Below are 24,292 nucleotides of genomic sequence, written 5' to 3'. Positions count from 1 at the left end.
ATTAGCTGCTACAACTGACGCAATAACAAACATCCGAATATAAACAAAAAACAATTCAACTTATATTATATGTTTTATGGATTTAAATTTTCCATATATATACATATATAAATAACTTACATTTAATTTGACAGGAAATATGTTTTTTCCTCTTCCAATTTCTTGTTTTCAATCCATGTGATATTTGTGTAGCTTCGTGCAGGAAGTTCTATTTAACAGTGCAGTTCACAATGTAATAGTCTACAATTTAAAGCCTAAAACTGAACGTGAAAACAACACATTTAGTCTACTCAAGAAAACCCCTGCTAGCAGGACCATCTGTCCTGCCACACCACCTGTCATACCAGCTTTCACCAGATGTGGCACAAGAGAGTCACCCAGCGCTTCAAGTCCGGGATGCAAGTGAGAAGAAACAGCGCCAACTAGAGGCAACCGGATGAACTGCAGCTCCAATTCACCTTGAATATTCCCTGTTTGCTTTTAACATTTCGAGAATAAATAAATATTTAACCATTATCCGGTCTACTCTTTGTTATAACAGTTTCTCAATACTATTTAATTTGTGCCCCGCATGACTTCAGAATAATAGACATCAATGAAAACATTGTTTTGGTTTTTTTTTTACCAAAGGACAGAATTTACCGCACCAATGTCATTTTTAAACCTATTTTAATGAAACAATAAATTGATTTATCTGTAAAATCAAGGGTTTGTTTATTGTCGATTTGTTGTTTCTTATCATTGATCAGAAATGATTCTCTGATTTTTAGACTCCTCCTTTCTCATTGTTGATCTTTAATGTAATTTTTGACCCTCTGATTATCATCAGAATACCCTCTATTAATTGTAGATTTTATTCTAAACTCCTTCCTTTATCTCTGAATTCTTGTTTGTATAATTTTATGTGCTTTTCAATCTTAGTTTGAAAACATGAAACAACTTATTTTTTCTTTCCCTTTCTTTTTTCTAGCTGCAGGAAATAGACGACCGCAGCGGAGCATCGTCCTCCTTCAGCTACGTCTTGGCGCAGATCGTCGGCCTCGACCTCGACCATCCGACTCAATAAGATGCTTCAGAGGAAAAAAAAGGACGCTATCGACCCTTTAGTCTGTTTTCAGAGCTATTTAAGGAGCTGATTTACAAACAAATTCGATTGAATCTGGTCAGAAAGAAACAGCCTAAAAATTGTGATAAAAAAATTCCAACATATGCTTTCTTATAATTTTTCTTATAATTTTCAGCCTTGAATATTTTCTCCATACTTTTTCTTTCTTTAAAATCGTGTGATAGTCCTCCTCACCAGGGATTTCTTCGTATTTCTGGTTCATTTTCTTTGATAGCATTTTATATTTTCTTTGTTTTTTCAACATAATTTGGTGAAAATGAAAAAGGTTATTTTTATTAAATTCTATTTTATTTAATACTGTTTTCTTCGGATGATGAAGGTGCTGCTCAGAGCCTGAAGCACCTGTGGCGTCTTTGACAAGAGGGAGGGGTGTGATGTGTGTGTGTGTGTGTGTGTGTGTGTGTGTGTGTGTGTGTGTGTGTGTGCGCGCGTGCGCGCGTACCTTTGGGGGGGTAGCTCACCTCGGCTTCTATTTATAACCTCCTAGGTCTCTACTATCATGGTGGGCTCTGATTGGCTGCCTGCAGACCCTCAGGAGCGTCAGGTCGAGCAGCTGCTTCTCCTCAAAGCCCTCTTGAACATGGGGGGGGCATGGGGGGGGGGGGGGGCGTCGAGACCATCTGGCTCCTAACCCCCCCCTTTCAGCGGAAAACTAAGTCCTCAATGGGGAGGCTGGATTGTAATCTGATTATAATCCAGCTCTTACTGACAGTTAATTTGAAGATCAATAATTTCCGATTTCAAATTCCATTAACAACTGGGGAGTCTTTTCTGCCTCTGATTGATTTACGATGATCCAGGATTTCTCTCCAATCTAGTTAATTAGAACTCTAGAACTGATTTTCCTGTTTTTTTCAGTCGAATAAATGTTCCGTCCATAAATGAGGATGTTTGTTTTTTGCAGAAGTACTTCATGTTCATCAATGTCATTTTGTTGTTGTTATTTTCCCATTTAGCTTCAGTCGTTCCATGAGAGGCGACTAAAACAAAATCCCTCAGGATCCAGAATAGAATAGAATAGATGATCACAATCTGAAACCTTGAATGTTAATTTAAATCAAGCTGCTCATTTAAATTATACTTCACATTTTCTGAGTCCCCCCCTGGCCTTCTGTTGTCGTCCTTGGCAACAGGAGAAGTCTCCTCCCGTCAGACTTTGCGCTCCTTAACCAGGAGGCAGAGACGCTCCCTCTCCGCCTGGTCACAGGTCACTGAGGGGTCAAAGGTCACAGGGTGCTGAAGTGGTTTCCAGAAATCACCCGGTTAGACTGCTGTCGCCTCGGCGTCAGAGACACACACTCAGACAGACACGAGAACATTGAAAGTAGGTGTGTCCGGGGGTGGGAAGGGGGTGGCATGCCTTGTGGGACTGTATTGTCATGGTGACCAGGTGAAGGACTCCGTTTAGAGTAATATGCGTAAAGGAGAGGGCAGGTTTGTGTGTGTTCTCATACACATACATGGAGTTGCATGTGTATTTGTGCATTTTTGTGGCTATGCATGTGTGCTTGTGTGTGTGTGTGTGTGTGTGTGTGTGTGTGTGTGTGTGTGTGTCTGAGGCTCTGCAGCGTCACCATGTGGCTACAATGCCTTCCAGCATGGATGTAGCCAACATGCTAAATCACTGTCATGTAAAAGCTGTTGATCTGGAATGTTTACTGTAAATGTTGCAAGATGGTTAAATGCTGACAGTTTTCATTGCCAAGTAATTATTTTCAAATGTTTACATAGTGTTGCATCAGTAAAATACAACTTTCTAAAGCAAATCAGCACTTCAACGTTTCCAGGTTGAAGAGATTTCAAATTTATTTCTATGATCATTCAACTCTTTATGTAACTCAATATATTACCAATATATTTACAATTCTTATGTTCTATACAGTTTATAGTATGTCCCCAGTTATAAAGTGGCATAGTTATAACATTTATAATGATGTTGATAATAATAATAATAATCACAACAACAATATAGTAGTTGTATATTGTAACATATATATACGTATCATTATTGTTAGTTGTAGTATCAATGATAATAATACTAATATTGATAATAAGAATAATAATTGAAGTAGTATTAGTATCATTACTCTAATATGCATTACTCATCATTATTATCATTAATATTGATGATGTTATTTTTATTATCATTATTTTCAATTTTGTAAAAATTATTTGTGCTTTCATGCACACATCATTGATATTCAACAATTCATCCTCTTATTCACACATTTATTTTTTTTTTGGACTTTGGGGAGGAAACCAGACAATCTCAAGGAGAATATATATATATTCACACACACACACATACACACACACACACACACACACACACACACACACACACACATATTTACACACATATTTAAAGAAATAACTTATATTCATATATGTGCTGCTCAAAAAATAAAGGGAATACTTCAGCAACACAATGTAACCCCAAGTCAATACACTTCAGTGAAATCAAACTGTCATTTAGGAAGCAACACTGATTCATTTTGATTTGTTTTATGGACATTACATCCAAGCTGGATCAGACTGTCATGTATTTTTCCTCTTTACTGTTGAGTGTGACTCCAAATCCAGACCTCATGGGTTCATAGATTTGATTTCCATTGATCATTTTTGTGTGATTTTGTTGTCAGCACATTCAACTATGTAAAAACAAAGTATTAAATACAAAAAATTCATTCATTCAGATCTTGGAATGGTTATTTTACTGTACCCTTTTGTTTTTTAAGCAGCGTCTATACATATATATATATATATATAATTTATAGTTGGGGCTTCCATCCAAAACAGGCCTTTCTGCGTGGATTTCGGATGTTTGTTGGTTTCTCCAGTTTCCTCCCACAGTCCAAAAACATGGGAAAATTATAAAATTGCAGAGATGTGTCAATGCGAGAGTGAATTGTCTCCATATATGGCCCTGCGATCGACTGGCGAATGGTCCAGGGTGTACCCCGCCTCTTGCCCAGCAGGGACGGCAGGGATCAGTTCCAGGATCCCTAGGACCCTCTTCATAAGCAATAAGAATAATTCCTCTTATTATTATTTTTATTATGATCTTAAGTAGTCAGTGCTGGTTGTAGTAGAAGTCTGCATCTGGGCTTAATTTGACCTAAAACAAATAGATTATTTAATTATGGATTGATATTCTCATCAGAAATTATGAAATTGTTCTTGCATCGTATCTTGTTTGTTGTTTGTTATTTTTACAGTTTTTGATTTGGTCACACGCTTGCACTTTGCGTATTTATTAGATCAACGTTTTGTCAACCAGGACAAATGATGGTAACTGAGCTCCCTCAAGTGTCACATAGCAGAACTGCAACAAAGTGAAACGGGATTTACCCAAAACGACATCTTGCTATTACAATACTGCATTAAACACATGAATCTGAACTCTAAGAGGAAATTTAAAAACAAGATTTGGCTTTCCTATCATAATAAAAAAAAAGTTAGTGTGCAGCCATGGTGTGGCGCTACATGCTAACGCTAACTACCAGTTACCCTCTACACGATAGTGAAGGTGGCTAAAATAGATTAGAGTAATTGATTTTACCAATGAGCCGAAATAGTATTCAAATAATTTAATTAGATTTGTATTTTAAGGGTTGATAAACCCTTGAGGCTGGTAAGCTCAAACTGATGAAAGAGACAAACATTTTCTGCGTCTTTGACTGAGAAAATTGCAAAGAATCATTGAGGTTCCTTGGCTTCTTTGGCCGAATACAAACCCTCATTCTCATCTTCATCATTTAAAACGATTCCAGTGTTAGTCGATAAATATCGTGTTGACACTTAATCCCCTCCCTCTTCCTCCAATTTAATCTTCCCTTTGCTGAAACATTGGTTGAATTTTTCTCCAAAATATAGAGGAAAAAATTACAAATGACTGAAAATTAAATGAAAATTAAATGACAATGTTTAAGATAATGAGCAGATTTTTTTTAAAAAGACAGAAAATTGGAAAAAAAATACTCATACATATATTTAGAATGTTATTTCAAACCATACATTTAAAGGCGGTATTACTGGTTTATGGGATTAAATTCAGCCACTCTGAACTGGCTCTTAATTTGATGTAGAAATTGTAAATTTATTAAAACCAAAGATTCAATACATGACTCTACTTGTCCTCTTTCTTCTGTTCACTCACAGTGGACGAAACAATACAAAGCTGCAATTTCCTCACCGCTGTGACGCAAACCCTTTAACATCCTCCTGCACTAATGCACTCTCTCTCACAAACACACACACACACACACACACACACACACACATATACACACACACACACACGCACACACACATGCAAACACTTTGCTGCAATTACTATCTGATGATCAAATTGGTACAGACCAAACTACTCAGATGAAATGCTCAAATAAGGGAAGTCGGTAATTTTTTTTCATCAGGAATAGTTTTAAATGTATCCTGTTGCTCATTGTTGCTACCACTAGTAGACGCTATATTACCTCTATATGCTAAACAAGAGGTCAAAGTTGTGTTGAAAGAAGTATATAGAGCTTTCACACTTTGCGGTTTCAAAGTGCTTCATGCTGGAGTGCATTCAGCCATTCAAATATTCACACATTGATGTTGCAGAGCTGCCATGCAAGGCACTAAACAGGCCATTGGGCGCAACTTGGGGTTCGGCGTCTTGGCCTAGGACACATCGACATGCTTCCTAACGAGAATTCATGCGGGGCTAGATCCTTAACACATACTTTATAATCTGATTATAATTGTCTTATTATTCATTAGTCTAGAAAAGAAATAGAAATTGTTGAAAAAAATCTTGTCAATTTGCCCTCGAAGGTCTTGAGCCTGTTCATTTCTATTCTTCACACGCCCTCTAGTGGCGGGTAGAGGACTTACATCTGTAACCAGGAGCCTGTATAAAACATGAATTGCATTTTCATTAAAATTCAGTTTTCCTCTCATGGCTCAGATATTTACCCCTTAATGTATTTTATCTCATTGTATTTGTCCCCTGATGTACATTTTTACACTTTATATGTATTTGTTTTTATGACACTGTATCCAACACTTGCTGTGTATGAGGTATGTATATGTTTATATATTTATGTAAACAAGAGCATATCACATACTTATATGTATTAAATTGTCAGTGGTTTGATTTATCAATAGTTAAACAACTAAATCCTGTGCAGATTTTGAAATGTACACGTCATTTTCATTGACTCAAAGTGTTGACTATTATAGAAACGAACAACGTGCAGGATGTTCACATTCTTAATCCTGCAGTTTTTAATCCAGTTGGAGACTTAAATGACCAATAAGAAGGCCTCAGTTACTTAATCTGATCACATGACTTTGATTAAATGATTTAAATGTCTTAATGACATTAATTAAACATTGTAGAATGGAATAGAAACATTGGATATCTTGTTCTGCACTCAAGACCAAATGTATTTATCAGGTCAAACAAACTGACAAAGCAACAATTCAAATGAGCTCAAATTCAAATAGTCTTTTATTTTGTTTGTTTTTTTCTAATCATAATCCCACCTCGTGTTAATTGATTATCACATATTCATTGAACACATCATCAATACTACTTTTTAGTTAAAGTTGACTTCTCATTGTATGTATGGTAGTTATAATACGTGTCACCGTGTTACCTTGACGAGTGATGGTCGTCATGTCTCACTGCAATGTTTATTTACTGAGCTCCAAAGCTCAAGGGAGTCTGTCAAATATTATAATTCATGATATAAAATCAAATCAACAATTGGTAGTGATCAACAGTCAATTTGCATGTTTGTGTTGATTTATTTATTTATGTATTTATCTATTTATAGAACAAAATAATTTATGCAGAGGTTCTTGAAAGTGACCTGGTGGATATGATTTATTCAATTTGTAAAAAATGCCAATTAAAGTTATTATTTTTTTATTAACAGGTTTTTCATTTAACACTTTCCGGTGTATTTAATGTACACTCTCTATATGTTCATTGCGAATTTACTGTGTAAATATTCGGTTGTCGGGTAAAAAGCCTAGTCGCCTCTCAGGTCCCGCATAACTTTCTCATCTATTACTTAAAACCAATAACCCTGTTTTTTCTTTATATTTTGGGTTTTACTGAAAACAAATCTTAGAATGAAACCTTCCCTTCCTTCCAGATTTGGTGCTGATTCTTTTTTTGGAAAAAACAAAAAACAAAAAAAAAACCACATTGTATTTCTGGGGATTTTGTCAACATCAACATACATACAACAATACATAAATGTACGTACAAAGAAAACAGAGGATTAAAGAAAATGACTAATCCCTTCTGGATTGTCGCTGCTGGAGTTTTTTTGAGACCCGTGAGGGGTCACGCCCTCCGAGCTCCTAAATCCTGCGTCTGTCACTCAGTCCTTGGACTGTCAGGCGAGGACACAAGCACAAAGGGGGATAGTTATCACATCACAGGCCACAAATATATTAGAAATAAATGTCAAGTTAAAAAAAAAAAACGCTCTAAACCTTAACCTCAGGAATGAAATACTCAATCTGCATTATAAACTCAACGCAAGCGTCAATAAATAAACAAATCTGAATATTCAGAAAGAAATGAAACATTTACACTGCCATAAATATCCAGTTTATTACAAAACCAGTAAAACGAGCAACAATATAAATATATTTATAAAACACACCAAAATTTTTTTCCTCAGAAAAAAATCACAAATAAAAACGTCACAAACTCCAGAAGTCTTTTTTTAAAGTCATATCAAGGATCGAACGTCTTTTGCCCGCTGATTAAAAAATAGCTATATGGATTTAATCGGTAAGATTTAAAGTATTTAAATGATTCACAACCGGAACAAGACAAAGTAAATGTGTTGTCGTTGTTTATTTTTTTTTTTATTTTGTAAAAGTGCTTCAACTTTTTCTCCTTTTGAGACTTGTTTAGAAAAGAAAAGAAAAGAAAAGAAAAGAAAAGAAAAGAAAAGAAAAGAAAAGAAAAGAAAAGAAAAGAAAAAAATCTGTATCGGATTTTTCACGGAAGTCGGGCCGGAAGTTCAAGTTCGGGCCGGAAGTGGCGGACAGTCTCTTCCGAAAGCGCCTCACCAGCCCCACTGGAACATGGACGCCAGCGGCTGAGGCCCCGGGTTTGGCAGGCAGATGCCGGGCGGCCCCGGGCCAAAGGCGGGCCGCAGCAGCGGGGACATGCCGCACAGGGGAACGCCGAACCCGGACCGGAGCGTCACCTCCAGCTCCTGCGCCGTCAACTGGTCGCCCTGCTTCCCGTCGCGCATCAACACCGGGATGGCGACGCGACGCGCCGGAAGCAGCTGCAGCGCTTCGAGCACCGGCTCCGCCCGGGCTCGCTTCATCTTGTACCGGTGGTTCTGGAACCAGATCTTGACCTGGTTCGGGGTGAGGTGGATCAGCCCGGCCAGGTGCTCTCGCTCCGGGGCAGACAGGTAACGCTGCTGCCGGAAGCGGCGCTCCAGCTCGAAGGTCTGGGATTTGGAGAAAAGGACCCGCCGCTTCCGGCCGCGGTTCTTCTCCGCCGCGCCGCTCTCAGACGCCGGAGACGCGGCCGGGCATCCGGGCTCTGTGCGCGGCTGCAGGGGGAGACCGTTCACTGCAAGGGAGACGGAGGTAGGGAAAGTAAATAATCAGACTACCTGTTATCAGATTTAAAGGACCATTTTGAAGAAAAAAAAAAAAGAAAGTCATTTTAAATAATCAATTGGCTTAGGGAAAGTAAATCTGATAACTGGTAGCCTGATTACTTAGAGGACCATTTAAAAAAAAAAAGAAGTCATTTTAAATCATCAATTGGCTTTATTTAACCCTTGTGCGATCTTAATATTGTGTTTACTCCCCTTGTCCTATGGGTCAAAAATGACCCGTAAGACCATCTTTGTACTCTAGTGGTGTACAGCCCACATGGAAACATAAACAAAGAGGAAGTATCACTTTTTCTAATCATGGGGTCTCTTTAGAAAAAGTCATAAAATTTCAAGTTTGAAAAAAAATAGGTTAAGGTGTTTTTTCAACAGCTAAACATGGCAGTGGGTCACTTTTGACCCGCAAGACAACACAAGGGTTAAGCAGATTGGAATAACCCTTAACTCAGACTCACATCTGTAAAATGTTTGGTTTCATTATTTTAAACTCTAAAAAGGATAGATGCCCAATAAGCAAAATATCTATCTTCGATAAATGTTGTATTCGAATTTATCGGTGTATTTTATTTATTTTCTAATAAGTAAACGCCGATGATTTTTTATTTTATTTGAGAAAAATGACAATACATGGAATGTGGACGATTAAGGCTGAAATGGGGGGGGGGGGCTTCCGGGTTTGATTTAATCGGTGCAAACAGATCTCCTCACCTGACAGGCGCAGGTCACCGGATCCGTGGCTCCACCAGCCTCCGCGCTCGCTCGTCCGTCTCCCACCGAACATCCGCCCCGCGGCAGCGACGGCCTCTTCCGCGTCCTCCTCCTCGGTTCCGGAGGAGCCAAACTTACCGGCGGGGTCCGGGAGGTCCAGGATATCCCGCACCGAGAAGCCCGTTTTGCTCTTGGCGCCGAAAGCCATGGAGGAGCGGGGAGGGTCGTGTCCATGCACGGGGCTGGAGGCGGGGGGTTAACGGGAGGACCGGAGGTGCAGCGGCATGAGAGGTAGACTACCGGTGGATGGACGCGCAGCAAGTGCGCCACGCGTCCCGGTCGACTCGTTAAAAAGGACGGAGGTGGAGGCGGGGTCCCGGGAGTCAAGAGGCTGAGAGCGGAGCGGAGACTCGTTTCCATTCATTCTAACGGTTCCTGCAGAAGAGGCGTTAATAAAGGCTTTATTATAATGAAATACATTTACACACCGCATGAATATGCAACACTTTTTCTGCCTGTAGCACAGGACTGATGCTCACCAGCGTCCCAAGATGCATTTCCTCAATCCCTATTTTGCACTACCGCCACCTCTGCTGTCTGCATGGGAGTTGTAAAGACTTTTGTGCACAGATAACTGCTGCTACTCTATGCTCAGATTTCATATATTTATAGATTTAAGGTTTTAGGCTTGATTATTTTTACGCTGTCTAATGTTCATTTGTTTATTGTGCACTTTACTGCTAATGTGCACGCTTATAGTATTATTTTGTTTATCTGTGGAAATGTGAAAGTGATAAACGTTGTTTATATTGTACATGGCTTTGTTCATTTTTATCTTTATCCTTCCTCGTATACTTTTTTTTACAATTTTTTACTATTCATACTATTTGCACTATTTGATGTGCTGCTGTGACAAGTGTGGGATCATCGAAGTCTGTCTTAACTTAAGCGAGGACAAAAAAAAAGAAAAAAAAGAATGCAGCATCAGGAATATCATGCCGAAGTGCTGCAGGAAAACAAAAAAGTTAAATCATTTTACACACTAGTAAGTGAAAGAGGACCAGTTAAGTATTGGAATAATTAACCTTTTTTAAGATAAATGTGACACCCATAATGTTGTGGATTATGTCGAATGCTATTTTTATTTCCTTTTCCAATCCTCATTTAGTTGAAAAAAGTGGTATAACTACAAGGAAAGTATGTAAAAGAAGTGCATTTATTCAATTTCAAACAATATAATACTCACCATGTGTCTTAATTACATAAAGATGGAAATGAGGATACATTTATTTTGCCCCACTTGTAATGCAAGAATTACTAATTAAAAATGCTTATTTATGGTATGTTATTAATCATTTTACATACAAAACTCCATTGAAAAAAATGTGTGAATTTTAGAAGGCGCTTGACGTGACTATTTTAAGATGAACCTGTAGATTGTCCTTCAAAACCTGGAGGTTCCTCCAGATCACATTGCCGAAAGAACCTTCATTACGAAGGTCCTGATCAGGACTCTGATTTGACTTCCTGCCTGAGATTTCACGAATTGTTCTGGTCTATTTCCCCTGAGCTGAAAAAAAACAGCAAACCCCTGTAGCCCAGCAGAAGTTCACTGGAACAGGCTGGAGTGAACATTAATCAAAACTATATTGCAGGAGGAAATAAATGGAAGAAATCCAGACACAAGTATACAAAGTCCACATGAAAACAACTCCCTTCAATATCAAACCAGGAACCTTCTTTCTCCAAGCCAGGATTTCTGACCAATTTAGTTGTCTTCTTTTATTCATGCCATTAATAAACAAGACCAAACCCATACTGACTGTTCCATATGAGAGGTGAGACCGTTCCTCTGAATCTATTGCATTTCAATTCTTCTTTTTCTTTTTCTTTTTCTTCATCTTCTTCTTTTTTGATTGTTTTGATTCTTGCACTGATCCTTTTTCCTCCCTGGCTTGTGTGTCTCTTCCTTAGAAAATCCCTCAAAAGACTGAAACTCTGTGAGCAAGAAACACACTTCAGTCTTACTTTCATAGCTGTTTTTTTTCCACACACACAGAACACCATGAAGAATTTTCACATTTTTAAGAACGTGTGATGGCAGAATCAAATTGTTGGTTTAGTTTGGATGTTTTTAGTCTTGTATCTGTGATGTGTGTGACATAAGTTGTGTGCGTGCATGGGTGCATGTGTGTGTGTCGGATCCTGCTGGGTGGTCAGACTCTGCAAACAAACACACGACAAGTCTAAAGCGACAAAGGCTGCACAGCCTCCGCATTTATCCCATTTATTCCCCCTGAGCACTTTATAATGGCCTGACACACACATGCACATGCATGCACGCACACACAAACTGCTAGGAATACATGTGAAGCTGCTGGGAGTTGTCATGGTATTCCAACCGTTGCTTTCATTAGATTTCTATATTCATGACCGACCACACACACACACAGAAAAAGAGAGAGTGGGAGAAAGGGACAGAGATATACCCACATTAATATCTTAAAATTCAAACGGCATTAACAAAAAAAAAAAATCAAAGTGTGACTTCCTGAGATAATCAAAAGTAATGTAGTAAAAAAAACCTACCTCTTGTTGTAATGTTAAGTAAAAAAACACACTTTATTAATAAACAAAGTTTTTAAATATATGAAAAATATGAAAATGAATGTAAAAGATAGCATTTAAAAAAGAAATAAAACAACAAATTCTTTCAGCAAGAAACTTAAAAAACATGCACATTTGCCTCGTTTCTTTCTTTGTTTATTCATTTTTCTATCTTTTTTTGGCAAATGCAGCTTCACTGTTTAGACATGTTTCACCCAAAGGAAAGATGAAATTTTGGGTAGAATTAAAGTTAATAGAGGAAGTAAGACTTATTCATTAAACTCATTCACCTAACTTAATCAAGTTCTATTTTATAAAAATTAAAAAAAGCCTAGCACGTTTGTTTGTTTTCAAATCCATTTCTTTATTGTGTCAAAAATATTTTTTTGAGTATTTTTGAATATCATTTCATCACTGCTGACAAAATGAAGATGCTGAGGAGGTTTTTGGATGTAGCTTCGCCTCCTCTATCTTGGATTGTGACTGTCTCCTGCTGGCCACACCAGGGACTGCGAACACGTTTAGGATTTGATTTTCAATTTGATAAGAAAAAAGCAATATTTACATAATTTCAATCAATTTTTTTGAATGATTTGAATCTTAAAGGCTTCAAAGGAGAAATTTGAGGGCAGATTCTAGGATTATGATTAAATTTTCTCTTCCTTATTACGGTAAATTGATTAAATAATAATTAATTTGCTCTTGATATTTTTATAAATTAGAATTACGATATCAATTTTTGATAATGAATCGATATTTGATCTTTTCAATCCATCATTTAAGTTGTTTAATGTTGTCTGTTCGAAAGAGCTGCTCCATTTTAATCTAAGGAATAATTATAATTTTGTGAGACATGAAGAGGACTTGATTATCCTGGATGATAAATTGTATAAATTAAATGTCGTTTCAATTTCTTCGGATTTTTTTAAGCAAAGTTAGGTTAAGCAAAATATGAGAAGTTCAATCAGCGGACGGAAAAATGTAATACAGCATGTTGTCCAAAGGGAGGCGACATTGTATTAAAGTCATTTTTGCTGATTGAAAAAGGCCACAGAATTAGTGGTACATTTTATAAAACTGTCTTGAAAATATCCAATGGCTAAATGGTTACTGAAAATATTTTAAAATTCATTTTTTAATAAATTCACTTTTTGATGAATTGAAAAATACATATATATTTTTTAATTTATTTATTTGTTTATTTATTGACAGAACTTATGATTACAGCAGGAGGGCGGTGCGGTGGTTCGGACTTCGCTTGCCTCCATGATCTCCGGTTCAATTCCGACAAGGGGGATTGGCTTTCTGCGCGGGGTTTGCATGTTCTCCACGCGTTGGTATGGGTTTCCTCCAGGTTCATCCACAATCCAAAATCATGCCATGCAGTTGGTCAGTTTAAGACTATAAATGACCCTAACGTGAATCACAGAGTGAATGGCTGTATGTCGCTACATGACGAGTGAATGAGGGAATAGTTGTATGTTTGTGAATGAGAAAGCGAATGGTTGTATGTCTCAATTTGAGGCAGGCCTCTCTCACAGAGGTAGAGGCCTGCTTCGCACCCAGTTACAGCCCCACTGCAACCATAACACAGTATTGATACGGTATAGATGAATGAATGAATTGATTCATTAATGTATGAGGTTTTGGCCTATAGTGTCCTCACTGATAGACCAAAACATTTTTCTTTTTAAAACCTAGTTTCTATATATCATTCGACACAATTGGATCAAACTCATATATTGCACATTTGTGGGAAACACCTTTATCATTTTTCATCATCATCAATGTCACACACACACACAGGAGAATTTAAATGTTTATCATTCTACTACTGGCCCCTCTTTTATTAATTGTGTTTTACATTTTGTGTTTTTCTTTTTCCATTCTCTTCAAAGCAACATCAATCTAGATTTTATGTATTGTTTGAGGGATCTTTAAAGTGGGCGTTATATTTATCAGCAGGTAGATTTTAGGCGATTGAGTTTGTCTTTTCCCCGGATTTACTGCCCTCTACCGGCCAACACCTGAGTCTCAACACACTCCAATCCTTGCATCATAACTATTCTCACAAGAAAAAGCAAAATTTTAAAGATGACACATGTAGTTATTCTTTATTCACCTATATTCCTTCTACTAAAGTTCTGCTCACTTCTGGAAAACGTTGCAATAACTTTCATGTCTATTTCTTATTGGTAAAAGGTCTATGTTTTTGAAAGAAATCAATCTGAAATAAAAAAAAATTCAATTACAAAATAATTACTTCAGCAAAAAAGTGACTTTCAAAAAAATCACCCAAAAATTTAGAAAGAGAGAGAGGGAAGAAAGGCATAGTTATGTCATACACGTGTTCAATATTGGTTCAAAAAGATTTTCAGATTTATTTATTTGTTTGTTTATTTATTTATTTATTTATTTATTTATTTATTTATTTGGATAATTAGCCAAATGGGGGGAATACTTTTTTCAATTTTGAAATTCAGTGATGCGGGATCATATTCCTGGTGCCAAAATAATATCTGGAATATGTCTACATATCAGAATTAGTGTTGAGGAACAAAGCACAGGGTCAGAGGGTAAGCCGAGGGTCGATCCCGGGATTTTGCGTTCAAAATATGACATTTTAACACAAAAACCCACATGCTGGTTGAAATCCTGCTTGATGGTCCATTATTTGGTGGTGAGGTTCTCTCTCTCTACAATCCATCTCTGTCCATGCAGCCATCTGATGCTACACAGCTTCCTCCTCTCCCAAAGTGTTCAGGGGGCTTAGGGGGCTTGTTGATAGTTTGATCGATTATTGACAGTGACTAACAGCAGCCGAACAAAACCTCTATAAAGTTTCTCCACCTGCCAAATCTCACTGTAATCCTCTGGGATTATCAGAACCCATCCAAAGGTCATAACCCAGGGGAATGAGGCCTGAAACAGGTCACCTGGCAGGCTGTGTGTCTGGGAAAGGGGGAGACGGTGCCTTCATGAGTCGTCAGTCTTCTTGCCGCTGCTCACGCCAGATGATCACCCCCCCCCCCCAGACAGGAAGTGATGCAAGGGGGAGAGAAAGAGGGGAAGAGGGGAGGAGAGGAGGTGAGGAGGTGAGGAGGAGCAGAGGAGAGGAGCAGCAGTCGAAGGGCTGAGCGAGGAGCAGCGGGACGTACAGCACATCAGCTGATGGGTGAGCACCAGCGTTTACGGACAGCAAGTGCAGGCAACATTTGTGAGGCATTTTGTTTTTGTTTTTTTGTTGTGAATCCTAAAGTTACAAACTGAAAACTGAAAAAGAAAAAAAGTGAACGGTTTTAGTTGTAATCACATTTTCATCTGTTTTTGCGTTGGAAATGAAACATCCAATTAGCAGAAATGATTTTAAGGATCAAAAACAAAATGATCTGCGTCACATCAAATGAAATTACAAATTAACTGAAATAAATGTAGTTAAAAGCCTGATGGAAATGGGGAAAGGATGGATTTTATTTTAGATTTTTTTTTTCGCTTGAATTTGTTTTCAACTCAGTGCATTTTTTTACACTGAGTTGACCTCAAACATTTGACACATTCAGTGTTTAACTATTTTTAAAATTTTTGACTGACAACCTCAATTGTGTTTCCCTAGATCACTAGATTTTGCATCACAGGTCAGAAAAAATAAGAGAAATGTCAATATAATGAGCAATAAACAGAACAATTGATAAAAATAATATAGCTTTCTGAGCGTCATTGGAGTGAAAAAAACGACCAAATAAAAGGCGCTTAGTCAATAATACAATTGAAAGAGGGAAAATGGTGAGTTGTTTTTTTTTCCATTTTTTTATTGTTGATAAATTTAGTTTTAATGGATAAGAAACAAGAAAAAACAAGATTTAAGCTGGGATCAGTTCATTTAGATTGTCATTTTGTCCTGGTAGATACATTCATCTTATTGGCAATGAAAATATTTTGGAACAGCCTCATTCAGTTTTATAAAAGTAGATGGAAACAGTTTGGAAAGTGAAAAGAAAAAAAATATTCTTTTTAAATACTTTTTCGGTTCTTCAAAATAATGTAAAAAAAAAAAAAAGAAACAAGTCAGTGAGTGTGTGTGTGACTCGGCGGCTCCGGTGTTCCCGGTGCAGAGCAGAGCTACGGGGAGGTGAACCAGCTTGGCGGCGTGTTCGTGAACGGCCGGCCGCTACCCACCCCGGTGCGCCTGCGCATTGTGGAGCTTGCGCAGCTCGGGATGCGGCCCTGCGACATCAGCCGCCAGCTGCGCGTCTCCCACGGCTGCGTATCCAAGATCCTGGCGCGGTACAACGACACCGGCTCCGTGCTGCCTGGGGCCATCGGCGGCAGCAAGCCGCGCGTCACCACGCCTGCCGTGGTCAAGAGCATCCGACGTTACAAGCTCGGTGACCCGGGGATCTTCGCCTGGGAGATCCGGGACCGGCTGCTGTCCGACGGCGTCTGTGACAAGTACAACGTGCCGTCGGTGAGCTCCATCAGCCGGATCCTGCGGAACCGGACCGGCGCCGGAGCTCAGGCTGGGCCCGGGCACGGCCCCGGAGCCTACGACGGCGGCAAGCCGGTCCCGCCTCAGCTGCCCTACGGACATGTTTATCAGCGCTGCGCGTACCCGGAGCCCCGGGCCGGGGGCGGCGGCCCCGGGGGCCCCGGCGGCCCGATGGGTCTGACCCGCGGCTGGAACATCCTGGACATCCGGGCCTTCATGGACCCGGCGGGTTGGTGTCACGTCACTAGTCTTCTTTTTTCCATTTTTTAATGCAATTTTCGTTTCTTAATGACCCCCCCCCCCCGTCTTTATTTTCATATCTTTTTCTGTTTTTTGTTTTTCGACTTGTTCTTTGGTTAATTTTATTCTTTATCATTTATCTCCCCCTCTTTTCTTCTATCCCCGTTTCTTCTTCTCTTATTTGATATCTTATTTTATTGATTGCAATTTTAATTTCGTCATCATCCCCTCCGGCTCCTTTATTGTCACATCGCTTCTGTCATCGTCTTCTTTTATAAGTCTGGGATTTTCTTCTTTTTCATTTCACTGTCATTTCTTCTGTCCCAGCAGCTTTTTAAGACACTTTAACTTTAACTTCTTTTTTAAATGTTCACTTCTTTTCCTTTCTTTTCTTTATGTTCAGTTTTTTTTCTTTTCTAGACTATATCTTTTCTTTCGTTGATTGCAATTTTAATTTATTTCCCCATCTGTTTATTGTAGATTATTTCCACAAACGGTCTTTGGAATGAATTTCTTGTTTTTCTTTCATCTCCTGTTTTCTTTTCTCTTCTTTCCCTTCTTTCCCTCTGTTTTTTTCTTTTTTTGCACACACACACAGAAGGAATTCCTTTTTTTAATATGTTCACTTTCTTCTTTTTTTCCCTCTGTAAAAGCTGGTGGGTGCATGTCCTCCATTTTCCACTTCAATTCCATTTACTTTTTTTCAATCTTTGCTAAAAATTCATCTCTACCAACTTCTCATGGACAGCTTGAATGTCATTTTCACTCCATTTTTTGTTTATTTTCGACATTCCCCCCCATCTATTCAACACTGCTGTGTGAAAATGAGAATAATATGAAATGCTTTCTCATAGATAGAAATTCAAAGCTGACAAAAACCTTTAAAACAGTAGCGTTTTCATTTTTTAAATTATTATAATCATTATTGCATTTGATTTGTCCTTGCATGGTTTAATTTCATTTCCTTATATATAATATATATATTTCTTATTTATATAGAAATATGATATAAATATATTTCATACTTATATGAAATAAGTATATAAGTATATATATACTTTTATATATATATATATATACACTTATATATATATATGTATATATATATATATGAAAGCATCTTTCAATTAATGACAGATGAAAACTGTCATTAATGTTTGACTATATTTCAAACATCTTTAACTTCAAATATCTATTCTCTGATTCATGTAACTGAACGTGATGAAAACATTTAAATGACGGTAGGTCATGAAAATTTTACCCTCACCCAAAGAGAATCTGGACAAGAAATTGTCTCAAGGGGCCTCGATGTTTATTGATTTATAATTTCAAATCCATAAATCCAGGAGCCTTTGGGCGATGGCTGTTTTTTCACCGGCGACTTTAACCAAAATCCACTTTGTTTTCCGTCAATTTTATAACCTTGTCAGGTAAAAAGACACCTTTTTTCTCAAGTTAAATCTAGATGTCAACCCAGGATTAATCTCGGTCTGCGGTGTTCCTCAGCTCTCTCAGGCTCCGACGGATCTGCAGCCAAAGTGGAGGACTGGACCGGATCGGGTGGCCGGGCCTTTCCTCCCGGGATCAACAGCACCAATAAAATCAACGAGTCGGACCTCAAATACCCCCAGCAGGTAGATGATGCTGGACGTTCCTTAGTTTTCTCTCAAATCTTGTTGATTTGTTGCCAATTTTCAAGTTAAGATTTTTGTATTTCGACCAGATTTCCATGCAACAACAACAACAATAAACAAAAACTCGCTAAGTCGTTTTCATTTCAGATATTTCTGTGACCGACTCTTGTCCTCTTTCGAGGACTTCTTTAAAATTAGCACCACTAGTGGCAGTTAAAACACATAACTTCAGTCAGTGTGGAAACAACTGCTACAGACCCTAATGCAGAGGTAGATAAGACACAGTTTAAAAATAAAAAACATTTCTGGTTTCCATTTTTTTTGTTGTTTTTCGATCATCTATAAAAGATGGCGTTAGTGACTAGCGCTTCTCCCTCACAGCCAGGAGGCTTAATCCCAACAGAGGGGCCTGTCTGTGTGGAGCCTCCGTGTTCTCCCTTTGCCTGCATGGGTTTCAGGAGGTTCACTAGAGACCCTAAATTGTCCAGACGTGCAAATAGGAGAGTGCGTGGTTGTGCAGCTCCGTGACGTGAGTGAATGGTTGTGGTCTCTATATTTGGCCCTGTGATGTTTTTGACTTTATCATTTATGGTACTATAATTAAAATAGAGATGCCTTTGATTTATTGATGTTTCTTTTTTTTTTTTTTTTTTTTTTTAACTGACATCTCATTTTCCAAACCTCTGAAAACTTTAGGATTCAACTTTATTGTTGTTTTTTGGGGGGTGTTTTCCCTTTCTACCACATAAATTAAAACCGTTGATCTTCAGGAAGAAACAAATAATCCTGTTTTTTTTTTTTACATCTTTTTTTTTTTTTCTAAAAACACATTTCAAATGGTTAAATTTGACGTGATCAGAGATCAAGTTTTTATGGATTCCTTTCCTTAATTTTCCTCAGTCTTCGTCCTGTCTGCCCGGTTACGTCTCGGCATGTGCGTATTCTCCTCCAAGTCAGTACAGCGTGTACGGAGGCCCGACGGCCAGCTATGTGACCCACGGACCACACTGGCAGCCTCAGGGCCCCGGTCTGGCCCACAGTCTGGCCCCTGGCCTGGCTCAGCCCGGCGCCGCACCCCTGCCGGAAGCCGCAAATCTACAAACCACGTTCAAACTGGCAGCGAGGGAAGGTGAGAAAACCTGACACGATGGTAAAAGCAAAGGGCTAGCCTTCCATGTGGCGTGATCTTGTGGAAGAAGGAAATTTTCCCAGCAGGTTGTCCCTCAGCTCTCTCCTGAGCTGTTGGCGTATCCATAGCAACCGTTTACCTGCACATGGCACCTATTCCCCAACCTCGACTTTTCATAAGCCCCCAAATGTCCTTTCTAAAACCAGTGCGCTGTTTTCCGTGTCAACAACCACGTCAACACAAATGACCACAGGATCGTTTAAGAATACCCATAGTGACAAAGACAAGTGGATTTGAGCTGCATCTCCCACTGCTTCACGTGTCATACAGGAACTTTTAGTGACATAGTGAGTCACTATGGCAACAGCAGTCGCCGAAACCATGTTGTTATATTTTTGGGAGACCATTCCTCCTGCAGCTTCTCACAAACCCCAATAGTCTCCATCCTGACCAGGATGAGTTTCACTAATGTTCAAGTAACCATGGCAAGAAGAGCCACCAACTCCTCGTTTTTTTATTCACCATATTTTTTTAGGAGGGGGCCAGACTGCGCTTCCCATAACTTTGGATAAAACACAATGCACACATTAAAATGTGCGTCTGCATCAGGGCAAGCGTAGGATGAGTTTTTGTCACGTGTTTAGAAACCCCCGCCCCCCCCCCAAAAAAAACAAAAAAACGTAATGAATGTTGTGTAACCATGGTGACAAAACCGGTTAAAAATCAGGCAAGTCATTTCCGTATGGAATGAAAAGGAAGCCGTGGCTCAGTCGGTGTACAGGGCATCTCTCCGACGGTAAGGTCGGGGGTTTTGGATCCCCGGCTATTCGTGTCTTCATGTTGAAGTGTCCTCGGGAAACACGCACGGTTGCTTCCAATGGCCCAGTTAGCACCTTGCATGGCAGCTCTGCAGCCTTCAGTGTGTGAACGGATGGATGCGAGTAGGTTTAAAGTGCTTTGAAACTGCAAGGTGTGTGTGTGTGTGTGTGTGTGTGTGTGTGTGTGTGTGTGTGTGTGTGTGTGTGTGTGTGTGTGTGTGTGTGTGTGTGTGTGTGTGTGTGTGTGTGTGTGTGTGAGTGTGTGTGTGTGTGTGTGAGAAAGTGCTGCAATATAGACTGAGACCAATTCCTGTTCGATCGCAACCTCATGTCAAAAAGCAGCTCAGTGTCCGTTGTTACAATCGGGGCGTCTTCACCAATTTTCCAATTTCAACTGCAATTTTTTTCTTTTTTTTCACTACACTTCTGCTTTTATACTATACCTTTTTAGAGTGTTTAAAATGAATATAATTCTTCTAGGCATCGTATTTTTGCCAAAATACCCTCTCAGTTTATCTCCATGGAATCAATGTTTACGTCCACATGGCCTGGCCGTCCATCCGGGCCCGGGGCCAGACAGTTATGGGTCGTGGCTGATGAAATGAAAGGGCTGCTGGGACCTGGCGGAGGTCCGTGGACTCAAGCGAGTGCCCAAACCAGATAAATCACTGTCATCCCTTCTGAAGTGGTTCCTACAGGAACGATGGAGTCAAACCGATGGAGTATTCCTTCGGCTCCAGCAATTTTCTCCAAGTCCAGAGCTGACAATTTGAGATGTTGGGTTTTTTTTTTTTTTTTTTTATATTTCTTTTGGAGTCTGGGACCTGAAGGGGAACGTTGATGTTTTTTTTTTTTCCAGGATGAAAATTACAAACTTTAGAAACTGACCTGCAAGATAAACCACATATGATACATCCTATGTTTTGGGTTATAAAAAAAAACAAAAAACACCCACATCTTGGGTGAGTGGGTGGGTGCGGGTTATTTTCCATCCTTTTTTTTTGCAGCAGCAACACAGGCGTTGTCATGATGAGCTTAAAATGGCCTACAATGATGAAATGAAGATTTGACGTAGAGATTATTTGGCTTCTGTTTTAGACACTGTAAAACATTGATGTGTGACACGTCTCCGTGATGATGTTGGATATGTGAGAAAAAGAACAGGAGAGAAAAAAAGGGGGCAGTGTTCGTAAATATAGATATAATAATTGCTATTTTCTTTGGTCTTTCCTCTAAGCAGAACAATTCCGACCATTCTTCTGATCTGATCTTGTAGTTTGGTTGTCGGTTCAAGTTTGGAGCCCCTAACCTTTTTAGATAAATCGTCCCTTTGTTGTTTGTCGTCCATTTCTGCAGACGACAGGAAGAGCCTGCTGAACAAACACCAGCCGGGAGCTCACAGACTCTTTACAGCCTCGTGATGATGCCGGGGACGCAACGTGACGTTTAAAGACCGCAGGGATTTATTTGCAGGAGGAGGTCGAGTCGACAAAGGGACCTTTTCTGCCGCTTGACCCAAAGATGAAGACCTGAAGAAGGAAGGTGTGATGCTTAAGAGAAGTCGGGCAGGAAGGACTAGACAAAATCCTTTTCTGTGCAAAAACAAAACAGACATTTCTTGTATTTAAGTGTTTATTTCTTTTTGAAAATGAACATTGTAACCAAGCTGAATCTGTTTTATCCCTGAAAATTTGGACCTCGCTGTAAGTATTTCTATGTAACTGTGCTTAATAAAGCACTTTGTGGCCCATAGTTGTGAGTTAGTGTGAACTATGATGAGCTTCAATGATCTTTTGAGATCGGTTACAAATATTTCATATTTGTGTGAAACTTGATAAATCTCTTTTGTGACAAATGTAACGGTCTGTGAAAATAAGAGAAGCATACATTTTTAAAAATGTCTGCCAAATTAATTTGAAATCAGAACACAGGGACAATCGTTTCCTTCGAAATAATGGAACCAGCCTCAATCAGCCTTTCCTTTATTTTTGACTCCACCAACTTCAATTTAAAAAACAAACAGAACAAAAGTAGCAAGACAACCTCAAACGACTATGACTACTACTACTATTAATAATAATGGTGCTGATGATTAATAATTAGATAATTATAACTTATTATAATAACAAAAATGGCAATTATAAGCATTATTATGAAAAAATGCCCAGATGTATGATTGACACATGTGAATGGTGAATGGTTGTTTGTCTATATACGGCAGATAATGAATGAATGGATCAATATTATTACTGATATTGTTATGATTAATTATCTTAAAATTAAAGATAGTTTTCTTCTCACTTCTTGATCCTTGTTTTATATTTATAATTCATCATCACTTTCATTTCATGCATACAAATTTCTTTCCCTTTTTTTGAGCATTTTACTGACAATTATGACCGCTTGACATGAGAAACCAATATTACAAATATGTTCAATTTGCCGTGTCGCTTTTATGGTAGATATTTTGGATTTCACGCAGAAGACATTTGTTGTTGTAAATGAAATTCAGGGGGTTTCTCCACAAGAGGCTGATGATCTGTCACTTTAGGAGCTTGAGCAAAACATTCCCCCAGCTGCAAAAAAAAGAGAGAGATGATCTGAGAGCGAAAAAAACGTCTCTTCCAAAAGCAGATTAACCCCTCGTCCTCCCACTATTAACCTCCCTGTATTCTTTGTTTAAAAATATATATCTTACAACATTTAAGCTACTACAGTTTTCAACATTTCTAATTCCTAGTTTTCCCAAGCAAATTCACTATTTGGTCTTTTGGGCAATGGCATCAACTTATTATGTAAGAAATTTTTAAGAACTGCACCAACATCTGCAAGAAATTTCAGACTGAAAGCAAAGTCTTTCAAGGGTAAGAATTTATTTTTCTTTGATTTATGTTCTCAGCTAAGGCTTGACCTTTCAGATAAAGCTTGACCTTTTTGATTCATCATTTTCATGCATTCATTATCTGTGCCGCTTACCTTGCACTCGGGGTGTCATTGGACGAGAGGTGGCGTTCACCCTGGATGGATCACAGGGCCACTCATAGAGACATACAACCATTTAATACACATTTGGGCAATCCTCCCATGGACCTACTGCATATCTTGGACTGTGGGAGGACAACGGATATCCCCGGAAAGGCCTCCAGTCAGAATCCAATCAGGAACCTTTTTGCTGTGAGGCGCTGATCACCATGCCACCTGATTATTGGTAGTTCAATGTTACTCTTTAGTGGCGAGTGTAATCATATGGGTCGAGGGCGGCCCCCATTTCCAATAGTTAGACAACTTGACAAAATAACGCAGATGATGTGATGCATGACTTTCGATGCAGATCTGGACGGCTCTGCCACCTTATTTGTGATGGATGAGCTATGTTACTTGGCTGTTAGCCAGTATATATCCATTGAATTTGTAGTTTCTTGAAAGTTTAATTTCTGCTACAGCAATAGGTATTTTAACAAAGGCTGCACATCAATGATGGCGTGACAGAATTTCACTTCACGGTCTCCTGCAGTCACCACCTCCACCCGCCGGATCTGACATCTGAAAAGGCTAAAAGGCTAAAGAAAACATTTTTTTTCTTTCTACAATATAATTCACATAGCAGAGGAGCAAATTATCATTATCTTATTAAACAAATCAGATCATGCAAAAGTAAATCAGACTATTTGCAAATTATAGTTTGTCTCACAAAAAGCAGATAATTGCTTAAAAATAAGCTGGTAATGACTTAAAAAAAAAAGAATAACATAATTTGAATGATTACCCAAAATAAACAAGGATTTAACTATTAAATCACTCAAAAAAATTCTCGGAAAAAAAACGCTTGAACGTTTGTTCATTTTTTCACTGGCAGAAAATTACTGAATAATGTAATTAATCTGACTTT

The 24,292-nt window shown here is 38.7% G+C and overlaps 1 protein-coding gene across 1 annotated transcript; it reads left to right on the top strand.

Annotated features, from left to right (window-relative positions):
* The first annotated feature begins 15,233 nt into the window (after nucleotides 1-15,233).
* pax1b (paired box 1b) lies at nucleotides 15,234-22,147 on the top strand. Its single transcript, XM_086143188.1, has 5 exons — nucleotides 15,234-15,271; nucleotides 16,209-16,811; nucleotides 18,329-18,456; nucleotides 19,357-19,585; nucleotides 21,760-22,147. Exons 1-5 carry the CDS (start codon nucleotides 15,268-15,270, stop codon nucleotides 21,822-21,824), a joined length of 1,029 nt encoding a protein of 342 aa, XP_085999314.1. The 5' UTR covers nucleotides 15,234-15,267; the 3' UTR covers nucleotides 21,825-22,147.
* The last annotated feature ends 2,145 nt before the right edge of the window (nucleotides 22,148-24,292 follow it).

The sequence above is a fragment of the Fistularia commersonii genome, chromosome 36 (genome assembly GCF_037954325.1).
Source record: "Fistularia commersonii isolate RoL2024-O1a breed Wild chromosome 36, RoL_Fcom_v1.0, whole genome shotgun sequence".
Classification (NCBI taxonomy): domain Eukaryota; kingdom Metazoa; phylum Chordata; class Actinopteri; order Syngnathiformes; family Fistulariidae; genus Fistularia; species Fistularia commersonii.
Note: the sequence above shows the minus strand (reverse complement) of the source record. Positions and strands in the feature narration are given on the sequence as shown.